The sequence below is a fragment of the Ochotona curzoniae genome, unplaced genomic scaffold, assembly GCF_017591425.1.
Source record: "Ochotona curzoniae isolate NIBS_2020 unplaced genomic scaffold, NIBS_Ocur_1.0 scaffold_4812, whole genome shotgun sequence".
Taxonomy (NCBI): domain Eukaryota; kingdom Metazoa; phylum Chordata; class Mammalia; order Lagomorpha; family Ochotonidae; genus Ochotona; species Ochotona curzoniae.
Genome location: NW_024467124.1, coordinates 1,694,250 through 1,717,379, shown reverse-complemented (window position 1 = coordinate 1,717,379; position 23,130 = coordinate 1,694,250). Strand labels below are relative to the sequence as shown.

The window sequence follows — 23,130 nt, the reverse complement described above, 5'->3', positions numbered from 1 at the left end:
CCCGCAGCCAGCGCCGCCGCCTGAGGCGCCTGAGGTGGCCGCGTCCCCGGCCGAGCTCCGCCAGGCGCCCGGACGCAGGCCGGCGGGGGCGCGCGAGCTCACGCCCTCTAGCGGGCCGCGGCGGCGCCGGGTGACCGTGACGTGGGCGCTCCCTTCAGCCGGCCTGCGGGGCACCGCCAGTCAGTCTGGGAGCAAGAGCCCCGCGCGCGCAGGCGGCGCGGGCTCGGCCATTGGCGCGCCGCCGCTGGCGCTGGGCTCGCGGCTTGCCGGTGGAGAGGCGGCGGGCAGGACGCGCGCGGCCACGGCCACGCCACGGCCGGCGCCGGAGGCTCGGGTCCCGAGCAGGGTGGTGGAAGAAGAGCGGCGGCGGTGGCGGCGGACGCCGGAACAACCGAGGGAGGATATTTTTTTTGGGGGGGGGAGGCTCTGCGGACGCGCCCTCCGCTCTCTTCTCGGAGCGGCGGCGCCAAACGGCGGAGTGGGGGGCCGGGGACAAGGGAAGAGGACTCGGGACCTGTCCCTCCCCCGCAGCCCCGGAGCCGCCGGAGTTGTTCGGACTTGTGCAAACTGTTGCCACTTTGCGGGGCTGACTCCGGGTCTGGCCGTTGATCCTTCTGTCCTCACGGCCGTACAGCCAAAGCTACCGTCTCGCCTTCGCCGCTGGGGATCGGCCCGGCGCGCACTCGGCAGCACCATGAGACTTGGGACTTGCCTGGCGACTTTGGCCGGACTTTTGCTAACTGCAGCGGGGGACACGTTTTCAGGTAAGCGTGGGGGACGCTCGCTGCCGGCTCTTGGAGCGCCCGGGCGGGAACCGGCTCCGTGGACTCCAGCAGCTCCCAAGTGGCAGAGCCCGAGGCGGGCATCGGAGAGGGCAAAGGGGACTCTCCTGTCCGGTAGCCGGGCGCTGGCAACTAGGGACCGGAGAGGCGGCTGGGAGTCAGGCCCTCAGGCAACCAGAGCAAAGGAGCCCCGAGTGCAGATCCAAGCTCGGCCCTTGTCCTTCCGTTCCGCGGCCTGGGCTTGGGGTTGAGGTTGTGCAGCCGCACAGGAACAACAGGGGAAAAAAAAAAAACTTTGCGTGAAGTTCCCAGCTGCAAGCCGCCCGGCGTGGGCGCTGCGCTGTTCCCCCGCGACCCCTGAAGAGCGCTGGGCTGGGGTCACCCGGCCCAACTGAGCCCGCGACGATCGCCTGGACCCCCGTGGGCAGCACCACCGGCAGTGCTGTCTCCCAATGCCCTGCCCTCCCGGGCGCCCCCTTTGCCGCGCGGCTGGTGACTTCGGCAGGTCCCCGGCGCCCTGCGCCGCCTCGGCAGAGTCCAGGCGGGCGTGCCTTACGGGTGCCAGCAGTAGCACCGGGTGGCCGCGGAGGAAGCACCCGGCCGCCAGGGCCCTGCGCCCCGGCCAGGCACCCCTTCCCACCCCCGGCCCTCTAGCGGAGCGCCGCGGCCAGTGGCACTTGTTGGCTCAGTCCGGCGGCCCGGATCCCAGGTGGGAAGGTGCGGGCTGACGGTGCGCCCATGAGCCTGCGTAGCCGCACGCGTGCCCAAGGCACCTGTGCCGCGGATCCCGGCGTGGTGTTGCACTTCAGCATCTGGCGGGGAGGGGGATGGCCCGCTTACTTGTTTATAAGATTAGTTTAAGTAAGGTTTACATACAACAAAGAGAGTGGACTTTCTCTCTCTCTCTCCTTTTTTTTTTCCCTTTAAATGAAACTCGGTATTGGGCTTGAAGCTTTGGCTGCAAAATAGGTTTCTGCGTTTGTTTGGGAAGCATGAGTAAGTGGGGCTTCTGAAAAAAAAATTGGCGAAGGGCTTTCATTTACCTAAGGAGCATACCTTAAACATTAGAGTTGTGTGGGCCCCTGGTGCATGGAAATGAATAGTCACACTTTTCTGGAACCCCCGGGGGGAGGCTTTGAATGTAGGTCTTCAGTTCACACTGATAGGGGAGTTTAGCGCGGGGAAGCAATGGAAATTGAAGTTAGCCCATTGCTGTGTGGTTTGAAGCCTTGAACTTCAACAGAGAGGCATCCTTTCCGCAAGTTTCCTATCTCCAGAACTGTCTTATGTTGCACGTGCTCAGAGGAGTTAGGGTGAGGATGCACCGTTGCCTGCCACACACACACACACGGATACAGATGTTGGTCTGCCTGCTTTCTGGAGAATACTGGGGCAGCCAACAGCTGCCAGTTTGGAAGCCTTGTGACTTGGTCGCATGAGAAGCCAAGAACGGGGACCGCGGTGATGGTTTTCTCTTTAATAAGATCCGTGACTCCCTGCTTGGGATTTGTTTAAACTGTGTCAAAACATTGTTGCGATGGATTTTTAAATCAAGTGCAAAGAGGTAGAAACAAATATTTGTGTAGTTTATTGAAAGCAGCGGTTCCTCACTACTGGGGAGGATTTCAGGCTGGGTGGTACTGGCTCGTGTCCTTGGGAAGGCTGATGTAAGTGAGCAGGAATAGGTCTGAAGTTTTGGAGGGAGTCTCTTTGTTGGAGATACCGGACATCAACTGAAATGAATTTCCTTTTTTTTTTTTTTTTTTATTGGAGAGCTGCAGTTACCCTGGTGGGTGGAGTGGGTAGAAGGGAAATGGAGGGCTCTCCAAGCCTTTGCTTAGAAATGTTGAAATTCTCAAAATTGAAAGTTGGCAAATTCCGTATGTGCAAGGATTGAATATTTTGCAGTTCATTGTGTATTTTTTTTCTGCTTTGCATTTTAGGTAGTACAAGTATGAAGCATTTTAATGCCTTAAAATGTACCTTTTTGGGGGAGGGGTTTGTAAAAGGCAGTTCTTTCACTTTTAGTGACACTGAAGCATCTACTTTTTAGGATTCTAGCAAAGATTGCATTAATTTCCTGCTCATAGAAAGGACAGACTGTAAGTTCCTTGAGGGTAAAATAAAAAAGTAAAATAAAAAAAGCAAAACAACATTTTTTTTTTCTTTTTTTCCCTTTCCTCACAAAATATGTAACCTAGAACGTGAGACCCCACAGGTCACTGTTGAGTGAATGACCAGTGTCAGTCATCATTTGCAGACTTCCAAACTGAAGTGGCAGGAAGGAGAGGGGACGGAACTATTTGTAAAAGTTCAGCTTGGTTTGCACTCTGGCCCTGTGCCCTCAGTCCTGAGGGTGTCTGTGGTCCGAGGAGGCCTTCTGTGGAGCTAAGACTTCTGTGTGTGCCTCCCTGCTCCTCCCCTTCCGCTTGGCTCCCCCGTGTCCTCCTTTGGAATAGGCTTGGAAAGAAGATGGTTCATTAATCATTTCTGGAGGTGGACTGCACGTCATTTGGATAGCAGACGTTGGAAGCCGAGACTGCTCAGTTTATTGGCAAAGAACGAGATTCTTGGCCCGTGGGGACTTGATTTAACCGATTATGGACAGTTTATTTTAAAAATGCTTTCCAACTTGAAAATCCAACTTGTTAGGTAAAATAGAGGAGGCCCGCATTCCTTCCAGACTTTTAATGTTCGTAAGCAGAACAAGAGAACTCAAGGGGTGGGTGTTTGGCGTAGTGGTCACGTGGGATCCCCGAATCCTGTAGCAGCGTACCTGGGTTTCCATCCAGCTCTGTTTGCAATCCCAGCTTCCTGCTGAAACCGTCTCAAGAAGGCAGCGTGATGCTCTTTGGGGAGAGCTGGACCGTGCTCTGCGATTCTGGGGCCTGCTGGACTGCCCTCAGCTGTTGCTGGCATTTGGGGAGTGAAGCAGCAGAGGCAAGAGCTGCCTCTTTGTAACTTTCAAATAAAAATGGGAGGAAAAATACGTTTTTAAAATAAGACATGAAAAAGAAAGTTGAATCATTTTATTTGCTTTTGCTTTAATTTTCTTTCCACCGTAAGAAGCCCATGAAGTGGCAACTTCCTGCTCTTTGACCCAGTTTCTTAAAAGCCAAGTTTAATAGGTATTATATCATCATGGGTTTAGTACTATATTTTTCAATATGGATAGGTTAAATTCTCTTAAGTTTTGGTGTGCAAGGATAAAACTAACAGACTTGGCTCTTTGCTTCAACCACAGTGTTTGGAGCAGACTAGACCTTAACGTAAGACTTGTGAGTTTGGGACTCCTAGAGAGCTTTATTTTTCAAAATAATCTTATGGGGATGTTTTGTGAAAGCTGTTAAATTGTGAATTAAGGTTGCAGTAATCATGTTAATTTATTGGTTTTGATAACTCAGCTCTGCTTAGGTAAGGTGTTGATTGTTGGGAAAGCTGAATAGAGCTGGTGTTGTGCTGTGTTGGAACTCTTGTAAGTGAAAGTATCTTAAGAAAGAGACTTTTCAAGGGCCCAGTCTGGTAGCCTAGCACCATGCCCATATGGGTGCCGGTTCTAATCCCAGCAGTCCCATTTCCCATCCAGCTCCCTGCTGGTGGCCTGGGAAAGCAGTCGAGGACGGGCCAAAGCCTTGGGATCCTGCATTTGTGTGGGAGACCTGGAAGAAGCTCCGGGCTCATGGCTTCGGATTGGTGCAGCTGCAGCTGATGTGGCTGCTTAGGGAGTGAATCATCAGATGGAAGATTGGAAGATTTTCCTCTCTGTAAAAAGAAAAAAAAAAAAGAAAAGAAAGAAAAAAACCCCAACTTTTCAAAAATTCTTTGCGGAGTGGGGATAGATTTGTTTCACAGTTTCTTTCTTCTCTTGCACATCATTGTACTAGTGACATTTGCATTTTTATAATGCTTTCAGTAGATAATTGATATAAAGAAAATATTTCAAGTTTAGATCAGTGAGCATGAAGAAAATATGGTAAAAATCACTGTCATTCTTCGTGTTGTGTGTATGTGAAGAACTGCTTGAGCAGAATAAATTGATCTGATCTGGAAAATTACAGGTTTTAGTCTCATGTTTTCTAAGGGTTATTTTAGTTTTCAGAAAAGAAGCTGTGACATACTGTGATATATGAGTAAGTGTACATATGTCTTAAGTAATTCTAAATAAGTTTTCTTAATGAATGAGCAATTCCAATGATGAGTTCAGATTATATAAACCTTATGTGAAATAAGCATACCTTTGGATTTGGGAAAAGCTGGGTTTAGAATTTAAGTATTTCTGGATTACTTATATAAAAACCAGTGGCTTTGTTTGATTTTTCATAGCATGTAATAATTCATACACCTCATTTGGCTATATATATCTTTTTATTAGAGAAACTGTATTTTGAGGTATTATTTCCTTTTGGTTTATGTTTTAGATATCATTAAGCCTGTATTAATATCCTAAAACAATGTGTTCAGCTGGTGGGACAGGCATTTTAATGAATTAGATAGTTCTTCAATAGTTTTTTAAATTTAGACATTTCTTGTCAGGGTAGTGTTCACCATGCATTTTATTCTAAGATTCTTTGAAAACCCATTTTTCTATAAACATTGCAGTTTCACATAATCCTGCACTTATTATCTGACTGCAACTGATGTGATGTGTAACTAAGTTCATTTTGTAAGCCAGGGACCAGTGAATTACTAGTGTTTCAATACTCACTAATGAAACATTATGAAAAGGTACAAAATAGCATAAACCATCCATTACAAGAAGAAGCAGGAGCTTCTCTGGTTCCGAAAATCCTGTGGTGGTTTGCAGTTTAGTCATCGGAAAGCATGCGTTTGCACTCCGAAAAAAAACAAGGCGGGCAGGGATGGGTGGGGAGCAGCAAGCTTCCTAGGCTGTAGTCCCACACACATCCCCATCGGCGGGGTGGCTGGGAAGCCAGGGTGTAATTAAGGGGCTGAGAGAGAAGCGAAGGAAGGAAGCAGTGTGGGAAGGACCGTGTGCTCAGGCATGGTGAGCTCTGGAGCTCCTGGCAAGGGTGACTGGGCATCCTTGCACTGTCTTTGCTGTGAAGAGTGAGGATGGTGCCGGTCACGGTCACGCCAATACCTTAGACCTTGGTGGCTTCAGGTGGCTTTGAGGGAGGGTCAGGAGCAGTGCACCCATGTGGTCGATAAGCTGGATTTGAACCTGTGCTTCTGCAAATGGGGTGTGCACATGCCCCACCTGGGGCCTTTTCAAGACACTACGTTCTAGGGCCCCACAGTGGGGGTGCTAGGGTCAGGAACCTAGAGAAGGACCCGCAGCATACCCGGGTGCCCCGGGTTCCTGGCCATGGTGATGCGTGAGTGGCAGCCTCGATGTCGCTCCAGAGGTGGTGGGACTTCCAGGCCACCTGTCCCGGTGACTGAGTCAGCTGTGACCTGCTAGAACAAGCTGTCTTGGGAATCTGCTGTATCTGCCATGTTTGTCAGCCACCAGGACCCTCACGCTGGGTTGTTGGCCTTCCTTGGTGAGAGTCAAAAAACAAATGAAAATCCCACCATGTGTGATCTCTTATTAGCCTCTTGGTTAACTCTGCTGGGATTTTGAACTCAGCGATGTGAGTGTGTTGTGGCTCTGTTAGGCGGAACCGTGTGTGCAGGATTTCAAATTATGGGAGAAGTTTTTAGATCTAGCCAGTTGTGAAAGTAAGCAAAGTTTCGTATTGTGCTTACCATGCTGTAAACTTTTAATGAAATATTTAGCTGCTGGTAATTTCTCTGTGTTGATATTTGATGGAGAAGATAATTACTGGCTAGTTGTAGTAAAATTGTAACTCATTGTGCTTTTAAAAATAATATACCTTTAACTGCAGTCAACATTGTGAGGCCTTGTGGTGGGGGTAGTCACAGGGAAAGATAACAGTGTTGCCTAGGTGCAGCAGATGGTCAGGTGGTACGTTTCCAAATCTAAAACATTAAAAACAACAACACTTTTTTTCAAGAACTGGAAATTTACCTATGTAAAATTTCTAATTTTAATGTAGAAATGTGAAAGTTTGCTTCAACAAATAAACTCAGAACTGAGATTTTAAAAAAAATCATGGAAAATTTTTGAAACTCCATAGATAAGTTTCTCATAAGATGTGTTTTCCAGAACTTACTGCAAACCCAGACAGCTCAAATTTAAAAGTGTGCTCTAAAATAGAGCCTGCTTTTCTGTAGCTGCAAAAGACACTCCAAGCCCCTTTTGTCAATTCACACTCCAGGTAGATAGAAGTGTGTGGTGGCATTTCACAGATTTCTCTTGACCAGGTTGCCAAGCCGACTTTCCTGGCAGAACAGCCCTCCAGCAGCCTGTTTCTGGCTGCTCCGCGGCTGATCACTAGGGGTAGCTGCGTCCCTGGGCCCACCTGCTCTTAGGGGCGGGCATTCTTAGCCGAAGACAGCTGCTCCTGGCCCTTCATCCACCGGTGTGTAGGAGGAGGGTGGGTCAGTCCCTTCGTTGTCTGGTTAAATCCTTGTGTGGATGCTGCATTCCAACAGCCCTGGTTGTAGCTCTGTTTGTTGCAGTTCAGTACTGATGACTACAGACTCACCGGTGATCGTCTTTCACCCATTTTTCTCTTTTCCTTTTCTCCTTTATTTTTCCTGGTGTGATATGCTGCCGCTAGTCTGTATGTAGCAGTGGGACCCGAATAAGCAATTATATTTTTGCCAACTAACAGGTTAACCTTTGGGGCTTTCTGCATATAGACTAGGGAAAGCACTGGACTGAATGCATGTAGATATGTGACATCTTTCACAAGGAGCCGGTTTATACAGAATGTGCTTACATTTGCAAGAGGTGACTTTTTCAGTATTGATAAAAAATTTTGGTATATAATTCAAGAAGCCATTAAAATTTTGCATGGAAATCTGGTTCAGTCATTTTTTTTCATTTTTTCTGCTTAACACCCCGGGGACTAACAAGTCATTAACACCTTTGTAACAAACCCCAATGTTGGGCCTTGAAAGCAAAGAGATGTAGAGGACATGAGGAAAGAAGACTGTGGCCTCTCTTGGGACTGACTCCCATGGGACAGACGTGACCTGGCAGGCCCAAAGGGCAATATCTATAGGCTGTACAGCAGAGGAGCAGGGAAAGAGGGAGAGCTAAGGTGTCAGAGACTTGTCAAAATGGATAAGGTTTTTAGAATCTCCCTGGGAGGAAAAGGCTACCTTTTAGCAGAATGATTTATTTCCACATGCAGCAGCCTAAGCAGAAGCAAAGCATTTACTTTTATGAGCTGCAAAGCATAAAAGCTTATAGAGCATCAGTTTGTTTTCACATGGGTGAATATTCATTTTAATCTTTCTTTCCTATTCAATATGCAGAAAGCAGATTTATTGCATACAATGCAAAGAATACATTTTAGCAACGGTTTCCTTGAAAGTCAGAGACCTCATTATTTCCCTTCTGCTTCTAGCGGTGGGATCAAAATGGGTCCACAGGTGGGCCCCTGCCGGGGGTGAAAAGCAATTGGATTGCACTTGGTACCAGCTGTTCCTTTCGGAGCCTGTTTATTCTCTCTGGTCAGTTTGATTTGCTGCAGGTACTTTGTATCATGAAATACTCACATCTTGAAATAAGCTTATTGTCTCAGTCTTATAATTTTGAAGTGGTATAAACCACTCTTTATAAAATAAGGTTGGCTTTGTGTAAAACCAGGTCACTGAAAAGTGTTTAGTACGTAGTAGCTGTTCAGTAAAAATTTGTTGCTTGACTGCATTGATGGTTATGTTCGTTTGGAGAGAAAAAAAAAATCATTGATACTTATGTTGTTTTTCTTTCCTTTCTTCTTTCATGCTGAATTTGACTTTTTGAAGATTTTGGAATAATCTTGGCAATAGAACCAATCTGTGGTTTAGTATTTGGTGACATTTGCAGTTTAAGGGTATAAAGGAAGAAGTAGGGCTGACTGTGGGATATGACAGTTTAAGCCCTGTGTGGCACTGCCAGCATTCCATGTTGGGATTCTGGTTTGTGTCTTGGCTGTTCCCTCTCCAGTTCAGCTTCCTCCCAATCTGCCTGGGAAGGTGATGGTGGACGGCCTGGATATTTACACTCCTGCTGCCCTCTTGGGAGACATGGATGAGTTCCTGGATTCTGACTGCTGGCTTCAGACTGACTCAAACCCGGGTCTTTCAAGGCATCAGAGACTGAAGCAGCAGATAGAAGATTTTTTTTATGTCTCTCTGATGCTCTGCCTTTTAAATGAATATTTTATATACAGTATAATGTATACACTGTGTCATAATATAACATCACAACATACGTGTGTCACAATATAGTGTATATGTTAAGAATGAAAGGAAGAAGTTTTATCTTATGCTGATTACATATATAAACATAAGCCTGGATTATATCATGCGTAATTTATATACAAAGATCTGTTATACTGTAAGGTAGAATTTTGATGTGGTACTAGTCACCAGCCAATGAAATGTACTCTAGTGGATGTGTTACGACTCTGCTCCAAGGAGGTGTGGCTGTAGTCATCACTGCCTTCAATGGGCGGTTCTGAGGCAGGGAGTAGTATTTCAGCTCAGCCACTGTTTGTTTCTGATATGGAATGGAATTAATTGTGTCCACCAGAGCCCAGACAGCCTCATGATAACACAGGGCTGAGCTTTATTACAGCAGGCAGGCGGGCTGCCATTCCCTTTTCATCATTCTGCATGTCATTCTTGCAAGTGATAATACTTAATGAAAAGGGTCGACTTCGGCAACAATCTCATAAGCTGGATCTTGTCTTGTGAAACCTTGTCCGCTGCCTGTGGTACAAAGAAAGAAAATGTGTTCTTAGTCAGGGCATGGATACCCAGAGGCTTTGTGAGCTGCACATCCTGGGAACACACTGTGAGAGAAGATGGTTCAACGAGAGAAGTGTAAGGAATGTGTTAAAGCAGAGGTGGAGGTGACGAGAGCCTTCAGGAATGGTGACCCGCAGACCCAGGGAAAGCTGTCTGTCATTATACTACAGTTTGAGGAAGAATGGTTGCATGATTGGGCAGAAGGACATGGGCTGATGGCCATTGCTGGCACAAGCCCAGTAAGACCTGTCTGTCCGGCTTCCTTGGGGCCTGCATGGGCCATATTCAGGTCTCCATCTAGAAGGGGGATCTTGTAGGTCAGGGAGTTGGCATAAGGCCAACTCCTACACAGACAGGCAGGAGAAGCCAGCGTGGCACTGCCAGGTGTTAGTGCTGGTTGGGGTGCAGAAGGTTCTAGCTTCTGTGACCTGCCTCTTGGAGGAGGAATTTCAGCTTCTCCTGCCTGTGTTGAGGTGTTTAAGAAGGGTGAGGGGAGACCAGGAAGTGGTCAGAGGGCCCCTGCTTCCCAGGCTAGCCCATGAGCCCCTTCTTGTGTCTTTCATTCTTAGGATTCAGCCAATGAGGACTTCCCTTTAGCCTCTCTTTCAGGTACTGTTTTGGTCACCGTGTGTGGCTTTTTCAAGAGTGTCTCTTGGAGGTCCTGCTCCATGGGCAGGGGGCCTCCAGGATGAAGTAGGCTGAGGAATCTGCTGTGTTTCTGACCTAAGTAGGTGTGGAATGGGGTCCCTGCCCAGGCAGCAGTGGGGTTAGATCAGGGATACCAGCTATGGTGGTCCTATGTTGTGGAAAGAGAAATAGAAGCACGCCCCCACCCCTACCCTGTCCCCTCCCTGGCCCCGGTTTGCCTCTGAAAGTTTCATTATACCAAACCTCAATCTTCTTTTTGGAAAAATGCTTCACCAGGCTTATTATAATGAAGAGAGGTGGCAGTGAAGAAGCCAGAATAAGAGGGAGCCAGCCTTTCCCCAGCCATCCTCCATTTACAGCTGGGGATTAGTCCTATGATTAAAATTTTAAAAAAAGATTGAATGCTGACATTTGCCCATATTTCATACTAACAGATCTCCTCTCTGGACCCCAGCTCGATAGTCGAAGTTCCGGGAGCTGTCTCAGGGACGTGTAGATAGTCTGTGAGGTGGCCTATGTACATGTTATGGACATGACCAATGTCATAGGTTAAAAGAAAAGAATCCCTAAAGTTTGTAGAGTAGTCCAGAATCAGAAGGTAGGCAGATTTGGATAGCTGCACGGAATTCTTCTGAGCCGTTCATTGCAAATGCGGATTCTTAGCCCCTACAGACCATTTGGTAGTGGGACTACAAAAACTGGGAAACACCCCCTTTAGATTATTAGAATGCTAACTATTGAAGAGCTGGTTAGGGAGTAGCCAGGACTCAGAGACACTGCCCTTGAGCTGAATTAGTCATTGTCTCTCTAACAAGGGTTAAGGAATCATCTGAGGGTCCCTGCATGGATGGTGAATGTTCCAAATTATAGTTGACTATAGAGTATTTCTTCTATGAACTGGAAGCTTTCTGGTGGCAAGGGGTCATGCATTATGCAATAAAAGCATTTGTAGTACCTTGTTCACTTCATACCCCTTCCAGCATGTTGTCCTCTAGGAAAAGTAATGTCACTGTGAAGTTCTTAGGGTATCGGGAAAAAAATAAAGATGTTTTGGAGTAATTAGAAAGCGCATCATTTTTGATCTCTAAATTTACAGTTTCAAATCTCATTTAGAAATGACTCATTTGGGGAAGATCATGACTGGGGATTATCTGTGAAGTATTGTGGGAAGATTAGTTTTTAGCACCTATTCTTTTATTTAATATTCATTGAAATGTTTGAGAACTATAGAATCAATTATTCTGGAGGCCTCAGAAGAATTGGCCAGAAACTTAGCATTTTGTAGCATATTTACAAGTCTCACAAAGCTCAAAATGGACATCTTGGTCTGTAACAGACTTGAGATTCCCATTAGCTCATCATTTTGGCCTAGGAAGAAAGGTGCTTGTCAAGTTGTACTCTCTGGGAGAGGTGACTCATTAAGTTATCTTTAACATGACATCTCTAACTGGCTGTCACCTTGATATGTTGACATCCTTACATCCAGATTTCTCACTCACACAGTGAAGACATTTAATTCAAGCATCTGTAAGGCCTCTCTAGTCACTTACAGATCATGGGAAGTGTCATTTACCTACATCTTAGTTCAGATTAGTTTGTCAGAGAACATGGTATGTGAGAATGGGACCTAGATCAGAAGAAGGTTGTTTTTGATAGATGAAGATGGAGGATCTGTCTGGGAGATGGCTCTTATCTGAAACAGGTGCCTGAGAAAGCAAACGCTTGCTTGCTGAAAGGGCAGAGGTGCTGAAGGGATGCCTGGAGGATTTGAGATGCTTGTACATTTTCTGTACGGGTGTCACCGATGCCACCCAAGGTTCTGCAGTGACTAGACTGGCAAGATCTGTGATTTTCTAAGTAAATACTGGCAACGTAGGTGAGCCTTATTTCTGGGGTTAGAATTGATGGTAATAATTGGTTGCCATAGACTGCATGCTAATTATTGGCTGGTATCATTCTGAGAGGATATGGGAGTCTAAGACTTACTGCTATCTGGTCGCTGCCAAAAGCTTGGTTGAAGAACTCCACGGAAGCTCAAGGACATCAAGTATCTATGTCGTAAGCAACCAGCTCATTGGAGCCTATGTTGCCTGCACCATTTTACGTACACCCCACCCCCATATACATCCACAGAACTGCCTTTTCCTGGTTTATACTTTGCTTTGATGCCGTCTGCCTGTCTTGGAGTGTGTATCAAGGGAAAGCATTTCAAATCTAGTGGGTGTCTGTTAGAAAGATACTGTGAATGGTATTGTATTACAGGATAGAAAACCTGTGTGATGTCAGGAGATTTCTCTCTGGGTCCTAGTTCCAGGAGAAAAGATTTTCCTGTACAGGAGTTTTCTTCTTGTGGACACAGTAAAGTATTTACTTCACAAGATTTCTTCCTTTATTATTATTTTTGTAGTTATTTACTTGAAAGTTAGAGTGATAGGGAGACGACACACACGTGGATGCACGCAGACGCATGTACACATCTTCCGTTTGCTGATTCACTCTGAAAAGGTCCACGGCAGCTAGGGGTCGGGCAAGAACTCAGAACCGCAGCAGGGGTTCCTGTGTGGGTGGCAGTGACCCTAGAACTTGCACTGCCTTTCCTGGAGCCTTCGCAGGAAGTTGAATCAGAAGTGCACTAACTAGGACTGAAATCATATCCCTAGTGGTGCCTTAACCAGTGCACTGCTGTAGCTGCCCCCAAGCTTTCCTCTTTGTGGCTAACAGGAAGTCAGGCTCAGTTATGTTTTCTGTTCAACTTAGAATGTTTCTGTTTCTTCTATTGCTTTCCTAGGCTGTAAGCAGGGAGCTGGGTGGGAAGTGGAGCACACGGGACATGAACCAGCATCCATATGGTATCCTGGAGGATGCAAGGCGAGTCTTTAGCCAACTAGGCTATTGCGCCACGCCCCAGGTATTTCAATTAAATAAAATTTTACATAGGTACAAAGCATAAAAATATTTTGACTTAATTTATAAGTTTATGAGGATAGATTAAAGAAACATATCTCTTCAAACTGGGAAATAAGGTATATTGACTAGAACTGCTGGGTAACAAACCCCCTGGAACTCATTGTTACTTCTCATGCTTCATTGATGGTCCTGCTGCTGCTGTGAGCTGGGATGGGTATACTTTGTGGCTCTGTGTCTGCTAAGCCGATCTCAGCTTGGTTCTCTTGAAACTTGGAGATTGGCTGGAGAGGATGGCTGGGTCTGGGACAGCTGGGCTCTCTTCCACATGGTCATTCTCCAGCAAGCAGTTTCTAAAGACAGCAGAGACGTGCTGTACACCCAGGCCACTTGATTTGTGCTTGGGGAGGGCAGCCAAGAGTCAAGGGTGGGGAATTGGACTTCACGCACTGGTATGTAGGCCTGCAGGTCCACAGATAGTAAAGGGTGTGGATGCAAAGGGAGGTGGAGAATGTGGGCTCCATGCACGCACGGATCTTTAGGACCTAGTGCATGTGACCTAAGCCTAATTGGGAACATGCAGCCTGAGCAAAAGGAAAGGAATTTGGGCCCCTCATCTAGGGCCACCTGCTGTCACCAGGACAGAAAGCTGCTCACCTCCATGAGTCCAGTTCCTCATTGCAGACAGGGTCACTCAGTGACATTCCAACTAAGGGTTTGCTCCAGAGATCAAATGATAAGATTTTGAAACAAACTCTTGGAGGGTATTCAGAAGGTGGTAACAGCCTGTTTACACCTGAGCATTCTCTTTCCTAGCTGTGAGTCACTAGCCTCTCCCAGTTAGTTCTTCCATCTGGGTAGAGGGAGTGAATTTCCACTCTGTGCTGGGCCATCCTATGTGAGATGACTGCTCTCATGGTGCTTGGGGCCCCGTTACCCACGGTCACTTGGAGCCGTTGGCTGTAATTTTCCTTTCTATCTGCAAAGCCCACGGAGTCTGGTTTTCCCCAGCTGCCGTTTTCCTTCTAGCTGTAAGCTTGTTGCTGTTTCTTGTGGTTGGCTGCAGCAGAGAAAAGGGAAACAGGCAGTCACCTGGGTACCAGGCTCATCGTGTAGCATTTGTTTACTGCTCGCAACTGCAGTCCTGTTGAGGGGTCCTGCATTTCAGGGTGTCTCCCACGTGATGTGTGTGCAGTTGTTTTTAAACCCAAAGACTCCCTTTCTCTTGCGTTTTGGGCTGAAGGCCTGTTCTCTTGTCCCTGCCCGCTGAGTCCAAAGCGCACATCATAACTTTCAAGTACAGCTTTCATACTGGTACTGTTGTTCATATTGATGTTTGAAACAATGGTGAAATTGCAGGCACCCAGCCATGCAATGGACTTAATTGCTATTTTACAATGTTCTGGGATGGTGAATTAAAAGGAAGAGTACTGAACTTCTTAGCAAATTGACTATAACTCCTTGATTAGAGAATCCTCCATAGTTTTCATGAGTGAAGAAAGCAGGGCGTGGTCTTCCCTCTCTCCCCCACTGCCCTCCGTGGTGTCGGAGCCTCCAGGCAATCTCTTGGGTTTGGCATCTCAGTATCTGATGGAGATTGAAGGACTAGAACCCTGTATCAGTGTCTTGTCTGTGCATATGTGTGGTTTCAGGAGAAACATTTCAAGCAGAGTGAGCAGACTTAAGAAATGGAGGACAAGAGCTTCATGCAGAACAAAAGCCACTGTTTGTGAGATCTGGCATGGAGGGCATATAGCCTCCCATTGGAAGGATTTCAAACCATCCTTTGAGTCTAATGGGGGCTATCACAATGACTTAGTTAACTAATCCTCCATTTCCAAGTGCTGGCATCCTGTATGGATGCCGGTTTGTATCCTGGCTGCTCCTCTCCATGTCTATCTTCCTGCTTGTGGCCTGGGAATGCAGTCGAGGATGACCCAAAGCCTTAGAACCCTGAATCCACATGGGAGACCCAGAGAAGTTTCCTGGCTCCTGGCTTCAGATCATCTCAGCTCCAACTGTTGTGGCCATTTGGGGAGTGAACCAACAGATGGAAGATATTTCTCTGTCTCTCTCTCTGTAAGTTTACCTTTCCAATAAAAAAATAAAAAGAATAAAAAAGTATGTACTTGGCTTCTTTAAGTTGCTTTTTTGGTTCAAACTTTGGGGTAGAATTACATTGAAGTAAACCCCAGTAATGGAAGTCAAATGAGTAACTACTAAGACTATATTCATATTTTTTGGTTAATTTTTTGAAAATCATGTGTTTAGTTTTTTTTTTTAACTAATATTGCTTATGAAGCAATGATCAGTGTGAATAGATGCAAATTTATGCAGAAGTACGTAATGTGGAAAGATTCCTGACCAGCAGTTGATCCCAGGATGTGTTTGTACCTTTCTGAGGATGAAAAGATCCCAGGGCTGGGCTTCGGGAGCTCTGTGTTCTTATGCTTGCCAGATTGGCTCTATCAGGTACTCTGGGTACTTACAACGATGATTACGATAAGAGGGAATCATTGAAGAGTCAGCTTCTCAGCTATGCCGGCAGGACAGAACAGGCCTTGGCCTTCGGGGCTGCCTTGCTGACTTGGTTCTCTGGGAGTTCAGATTCTCCTGCTGCCACTGGCGTGGTCCTTCTAGGTCTACTTTGATCTAAAATGAACAAGCCGCTTGGGTGGTAACTCTCGATTTCTTTATAAATGGAAGATTGCTATTATGTGGCACGTTTTTCTCCCTGGATGCCTTCTTAATGCCTGTTGTTTGTTCTGCTCTGGGCCTCCCCTGCTATCCCAAGATTGTCCTTTCACGCCTCAGTTTTATAGACTAAAACTGAACTCGGTGGTGAGCAATCCTCAGTGATGACAAGAAAATTTGAGAAGTTGTGTGCCAGGCATATCATCTTCCAAAAGTAATACTTCTCCAGGACTGAAAGGGAAGTGAGGAAGGACCGAGTGCTGCTGCCCGAGAGGCTTGGTGCCTTCTGCAAGCGAGCACTGCTGTGCACTGAGGCCTTGGGCTGGGGGCTGTGCTGGGTTTTGAGTTATAAATGTGTACAAGGGATCGCAGGGAAACTGAAAGGATGTCCAGGTTACCTTGAACTTTCTATTTCTAAACACGAACAGCCTGGAAATATGGGAGTAAGAGGATGCGGCTCCCTCTTTAAGGCTGGAATGGCACGGGAACTGGGGGCCAACCTTGCAGGAGAGAAGACCCTAGAAACTCAGGGGAGGGCTGCAGTAGACATCCGCAGAGCCAGGGGCTTGCAGCGAGTTGTCACCATCAGGAGCTGCTCAAAAGGCATGTGGACGGAGGGCAGGGAGAACAGCAACCGTGAGGTATTCTCTGTGAGTGCCGTGGTCCCCCCACCAAAAAAGTATAGAGTAAATACAGGACCAGTGAGGTCCAAGAAATTGCAGAGTGCAGGAAACTTTCTAAAGTTTATTTTCAATAAGCAGTCTGTGTTGTTAGTGGCTAGTACCTCTCCTTCCTGTGCCCGTACAGGTTGGATTTGCTGCTGTATTTAACAGGTGGCTGTGTGTACAATTGGATTTTTATGGAAGTATAGAAGTATTGGGGGAAGATAATTGACTCAAAAACTACTGTCCTCTTATTTCTTCTGTCCACTAATTCATTCTCTAAATGTCTGCAGTGACCAAGATGGGGCCAAATAAAGCCGGGAGCCTGAACTCCATCTAGGTCGTCCATGTGGGTGCTGTGACCCAAGTGCTTGGGCCATCCTCAGCTGCTTTCTCAAGTGCATTTTGCAGGAAGCTGGAATGGAAGTAGTGCAGTTGGGACATGGACCTGTGTTCCAATATGGGATGACAGCACTGCAGGCAGCAGTTTGGCTTGCTTGCCATAATGCTGCCCTCCCCCGCCCTTGTGTTCTCACGTCTGATATCTACTCATAGTCTTTTATTTTCTCTTTTCTTTTTCTTCCTCCAGTTTCATCTTGTGAAATAGATCAGTATAAAAATAAAATAGTGAACATGGCAGGTGTCTGCCTCCCACCAGACCGTTGCCCTTTCTCTTGCAGTGGAGTTACTAGTGGACAAACCACTGGTTATAGTTCTTTTCTGCAGGGTGTGGACAGGGCAGCCAGGCAGAGTGAATTGGCAAGTGAAGGCTGACCTGTAGCTGACCTCGTCAGGCACTGACTGGTGCCCTACTCAGTGCATAATCAGCACAAAAAATACTTAAGTATGACAGTGTAAGATGACAGAACAACAGCTGAGGTTCACCAGATACTTTGAGTCTCTTAGTCCTTTCTCATGTGCATCATCTGACTTAATGCTCACAAAAACCTGCCATCCTCATTTTTCAGGCCTGGCAATAAGCTCAGAGCAAAATGGCTAACATCAGGCAAGTAGTCGGGGCACAACTGAGATTTAAACTTAAACAGCCTGACTCTTGAACTACTGAACTGTGGTACAAGATGACCATCCCTAATGTGAAATCTGAAATCCTTCAAAATCTGTTTCTTTGAACACCAAGTTGATGCCACCAAGAGATTTCCACACCTGACTTCATGTTCCTAGAAAAGGCACATTGTGGAAAATTGTGCAGGGACTTTGAAAAACTTCCCACCCAAATAATCCTTTCCTTTAATTCTGTTTCTCATGAATATTTTGAAGTATTCTCATCTAAGAATTTTTGAAAGGTAAACAGCTTCTTACACACTGATAAATTCATATTTGAGAATGTGTGTTTTATGTTTATACAGTTGGTGAGAGAATTTATGCCTCTTGCTAAATGTAGGTTGAGCATCCCTTATGCACAATGGTTAGAACCGGAAGTGTTTCCAACCTGTTGTTTTTGTTGGGGATGGTGGTAGTGTTACTTTCAAAAGTCCAAAATCTGAAATCCTCTGAAATGAGACTTGGATTTCAAATTTTTGGATTTGTGATGCTCAATGTCTATTGACATTTTAAATCAGATTCCTACAGATACCTTGTTTTTTAAAAATATATATATATTTTTATTAATTACATTGCATTATGTGACATAGTTTCATAGGCTCTGGGATTCCCCCAACCCCTCCCCATACCCTCCCCCAATAGTGGATTCCTCCACCTTGTTGCTGTATTACATTTCAAATTCAGTCAAGATTCTTTCATTGCAAGAGTATACCAAGCATAGAGTCCAGCATCTTATTGTCCTGGTAAATTCAACAGTTTCTAGGGGAGACCATCTCTGGTCTGAAGGCAGAGCTGGCAGAATATCATCCCGATCAATTTAAAGCCACAACATAACATCAACAACAATTTACAACATTATGGAATTATTTGACATGGTATTGAGTAACCAATATGTTAAAAAAAAATTGCAAGTTCTTAACCGCATCCTGTGACTACTTCATTGATATTTCAATTTTTGTTTATACACAAAACCGGCTGCTATACACGTTAAAATGGCTATAGGGTACTATTCAGCTGTCTCATGTCTATTTTCATTTTAGTATTTAGCAGTTTATAGTGTTAAAGCATAATTTTGCTGAAATTGGCAGATTTTAGGATAGTCTAAACTGGTTTGTAACTCTAACAAGGCATATGTCAACAGGTGAGGTGCAGAACAGTTTTAGGAGGGGTGTGCAGAGGAATCTTCAATACGTTAGTGAGGAGTAACTAATCTTTGTGTCGTGCCTAGTAGGGTTTGTGTGACTCCATGCTGACCATTTCCTGTCTTGTTCTAAGCTTTCCTCGTTGTTCTCTGCCTATCTATTCTAATGTGTGTGTGTGTGTGTGTGTGTTTGGTGGGGGGTGGGGAGGGCGGCTCTGGAGCGACCCTGATGGTCATTGCAAGAGAGGGTGGGGATCTAAAGTTGAAACTAAGTAAGGACCAGAGAAAGCTCCTCTCCCTAGTCCCGGCAGAAGTTTACTGTTCCAGATTCCTACAGATACGTTGTAAAGGTACCCATCAGAAAGGGAACCCAAATCCAAAGGGAATTAATGTTCTTCATTGTCCATTTAAAAATACACAAACAAGCTTTTAATCAATTGAGAGAGAATTTATATTTGTAACCTGTCTCTTGAACTAATTTATCCATTTTATTCCCCCATGGAATCATATACTATTATAGCATATTTAAGCTTGACAGGCTTTTCCTGATTACTCAGTGAAATCCTCCATGTTGAAAGTATGTGTGAAAATGAACTTTCATTCTGTCTTTAATGTTGATACTAAATGTTATTAAGTTGAATTATCACTAAAATTGAATCATTGTTAAAATGTACTGAAATGTGTTCTAGGAGCCACTTGGATTATAATGGAATCAGTTTATGTGTTTGGATAGATTCCACTTTTGGTAGAGTTAACCACACACACACACACACACACACACACACACACACACACACCCCGCATCCAAGCATTTCCTTATGCTGACTCATTTCTCAATTGTCCCCAATAGCTAGAGCCAAACCCAAGAATCAGGAACTCAATCCAGGTCTTCCAGATTGCTTGAGCCATTACTCTGGCTTCCTAGGGTCTGCATTAGCTGGAAGCTGTAATCAGGAACCAGGACTGGAGCCTGGAATGAACCAACATGCCCTGATAGGGGATGTAGGCATCTCAGGCAGTGTGTTTTCTGCTAGGCTGGCAGCCTGTCCCCTCCAAGAGCATTTAATTCAGCGAAGGTTGTGTGAGCATAAACTGGCAAAGCTGTTCCCCCTCAAGAAGCTGAGAAGTCAAAGAGGAGGAATTCAGGACATATTTACCTCCATTTTCTTTTGTTTTGAAATGTATAAAGCACATGACATAGACATGTATGAAAGTGCACTGCGGTGTGATTTTTAAAAACAGATTGTAGATCGTCTTCTAATCCTCATTTGGCTGGCATTGTTTCCTTGCTCGAGTGTTAATGGATTGGTTAATTTGTGAGCAGCGTTCCTAATTGTATTAAATCTCTACAACCTTATTAAGCATTTGTGCAGAATTAGATCTGAGAGCGTGGGGAAGCAGCGTGCCAGTGGTTGGAGGGAGGGAGGATGTTAGGCTAACAAGTGAGCCTGGGTGCTAAATAAAGCAGCACCCAAAGAGAACCCCATTTGCACAGGTGCAGTGTTCTCAAGTACACAGTGTAACTCCCTGGCTGTTGTATCTCCACACCAAGGGAAACAGATAGTATGAGAGATTGCCAGCCAGCCCATCTTTTGTTTAGGTCTTTTAGGATTTCTTTGAGTGTGGGTGGAAAGTGATGAGTAAGAATGAACATTTCTGTAGTACTTGTTTGTGTTTATATTTAGATACCAAGCTCTAGGTATTCTGTGCTTAAAGACAGTTTCAGAAAATATAATTGCATGGTGTGGTTTTTTTTTTTTCGTTTTTTTTAAGATTTAAAAAAAATTAATAGAAAAGCAGATTTGCAGAGAGGAGAGACAGAGAAAGATCTTCTATCACTGGCTCACTCCGCAAATTCCCACAACAGCCAGAGCTGAGCTAATATGAAGCCAGGAACTTGTTTTGGGTCTCCCACATTGGTGTGGGGTCCCATAGTCTTAGATTATCCTCCAGGCCCCAAGCAGGGAGCAGGATGGGACATAAACAGTGGAGCAGGCAGGATACACTCCTAAGGGACTCCTAAGGGATCACAACATTGAAGGTGGAGGATTAGCCAGTTAAGCCATGGAGTGTGTGTGTGTGTGTGTGTGTGTTTTGAAAACCGAAGATAACAGCCTGGAGTATTCTGATTTTTAAAAACCACACTTGAGGGCCCGGCGCGGTGGCGCAAGTGGTTAAAGGTCCTCGCCTTGCACGCCCGGGATCCCATATGGGCGCCGGTTCTAATCCCAGCAGCCCTGCTTCCCTTCCAGCTCCCTGCCTGTGGCCTGGGAAAGCAGTCGAGGACGGCCCAAAGCTTTGGGAACCTGCACCCGTGTGGGAGACCTGGAAGAGGCTCCTGGCTTCGGATCGGCATAGTATCGGCCCGTTGCGCTCACTTGGGGAGTGAATCATCGGACGGAAGATCTTCCTCTCTGTCTCTCCTCTCTGTATATCTGCCTTTCCAATGAAAAAATAATAAAAATAAATCTTTAAAAAAAAAAAACCACACTTGAGAGCTGCTTTTTTCTGTAGGTGAGGGAGGTGAACTCAGAGCCTGGGGTGGTGTTGGAGCAGGGTAAGCAGCTGGATGCTCGGCCTGTGAGATGCTTGTTCCTATATCCCTGTACCTTACACTTCCTGTTCCTTTTCCAGTAAATTGTAATTATTCATGTGATCACAGCAATAGTGGATCCCCCAATAATATGTTCAGCAGCTCCTTGTCTGGCTAAGTGTTACTCATTTATTATGAAAGAAGGCATTTTTGAAATAAGGAGGACTTGAAGGATCATTCAGAATGAAAGCCAGTGCCAAGCCAGAAGCTGTGACTTTCTGGAGCTCCCATTCTACCCCCGAGAGGGATGTTCACATCCGTACGGTTTCACATTGGATGTTCCCAGAGGTTTTAAGAGTTTGGAAAATAGAAGAACCAAGGCTATCATTCCTTTCTGAAGTCTTACATAATTCATGTTTCTACAGGAAATGTGGCTATAGATGGTAAAAATGGGGCAAATAGAACAAAAGCCAGAGAGGTGATGTTGCCCTCTCCATTCTCTGTCATCATCCACCGTCTGAGGCTGGAGATGGATGGGATCATCAGTGGGGTCCGCCTTCCCTGGTGTGCCCCACAGGCCTGCTGTTCCATGGGCCCCAGATGCCGCTGCCCTCTGCCCACCAGCCCTGGTGGGGGCCACTTCTCCTCCCCGATGCCACCGCAGTCCCAGGGTCCCGAGTTTCTTGGTGTGGCCTCAGAGGCAGCGGAGGACTGGACTCCCCTTGCTCTGTGGTTGTTAGATTGCTGTGCATTGCAGGCAGCAGAGCCCTAGAATCGGGAGTTAAAAAGATCACAGTGTGTCTTATAAAAAGCTGGGTGATGTTGATGGAGAATGTATTGAATGGATGTGAGTGTGTATATGCCAGGAATAAAAGTTGATATGAGAAGGCAACTGCCTCGTGATGCTGGAAACCTCTCCTAGAGGGGTCAGGACAACCTTGAGTGCTCTTTCCCCATTTGGGAGGCAAGACGGGAACATGGCTGCCATTGTTAAGTGGGACTTAAACATTTAGACAGTTCTCTTCTGTTCCTTTCCAGTTTTCTAGGCTGCTGTAATGACTTAAATGCATTTCACATTGTTTTCCAGTCAGTTAAATGTATAGGATGCTTCTGTGAATAAAATCCGTGGCAAGGAGCAGTACGCAGAGTCACTGCTTTGTTGGTAATTGCTGGTGTGGGGCATGCTCTTACTTTGCTTTTTTCCCTTTAATTGGCTGAGTATTAATAAACTCATGGTTTGTTTCAAGGGCACAGCTAGTTTTTAATGGTCTTAGTGAAATTTCAGGAAGAAAGCTAAAGAATTAACATAATAAATAATGATTGCTTGCAGGGTTTTTTGTTGTTAAGATAATAAAATGTTAAAAAGCAAGCCGCTTGAGCGTAAAGTAATTGCCCTGACAAGCACCACACGGGCAGCATTCACAATAAAGTGGCCCGTCCCTCAGTGTCAGTTAGATCTGCATCCCACATAAACGCTTCCTCGCATTATGGAAATGCACTTTTTCTATTAACGGAGTAGAATGAAACTCCAGGCTTCTAATTAATCGTGGCTGACGTTTGATTTCATACCCAAGTTCAAGGCAAGAGACGGTATAGCCCTTCCCCTACACCCGCAAACATGACCACAGGCAAATCCCTCCATTAATGTCAAATTGCATCTGTGCAGCTCCTGGTGGCTGCCACATGTCAGTCATTAATGCATTAGCAATCACTTACATCCACTTTCTACCTGCTGGTGCCCTGCTTGAGAACACACCGCTGCAGGAATTTTCCTTGGCAAGCCTTTAACCTTAACCCCTTGAATTAATGACATAAAGAGCTTCCTTGGATGTAATGTTTTACAGATTTTTCACTTGGTTATCCCTTCTTGGCCTG

General features: G+C 45.7%; 1 protein-coding gene across 2 annotated transcripts in view; it reads left to right on the top strand.

The window, feature by feature from the left end:
• Positions 1-570: 570 nt before the first annotated feature.
• Positions 571-23,130, top strand: part of PTPRM (protein tyrosine phosphatase receptor type M) — a 773,655-nt gene continuing 751,095 nt past the window's right edge. For both annotated transcript variants that reach the window (XM_040970558.1, XM_040970557.1), the window contains exon 1: positions 571-764. In XM_040970558.1, the coding sequence (XP_040826492.1) occupies positions 695-764 (70 nt within the window). In that variant the 5' untranslated portion in view covers positions 571-694. The remainder of the gene's footprint in view (positions 765-23,130) is intronic.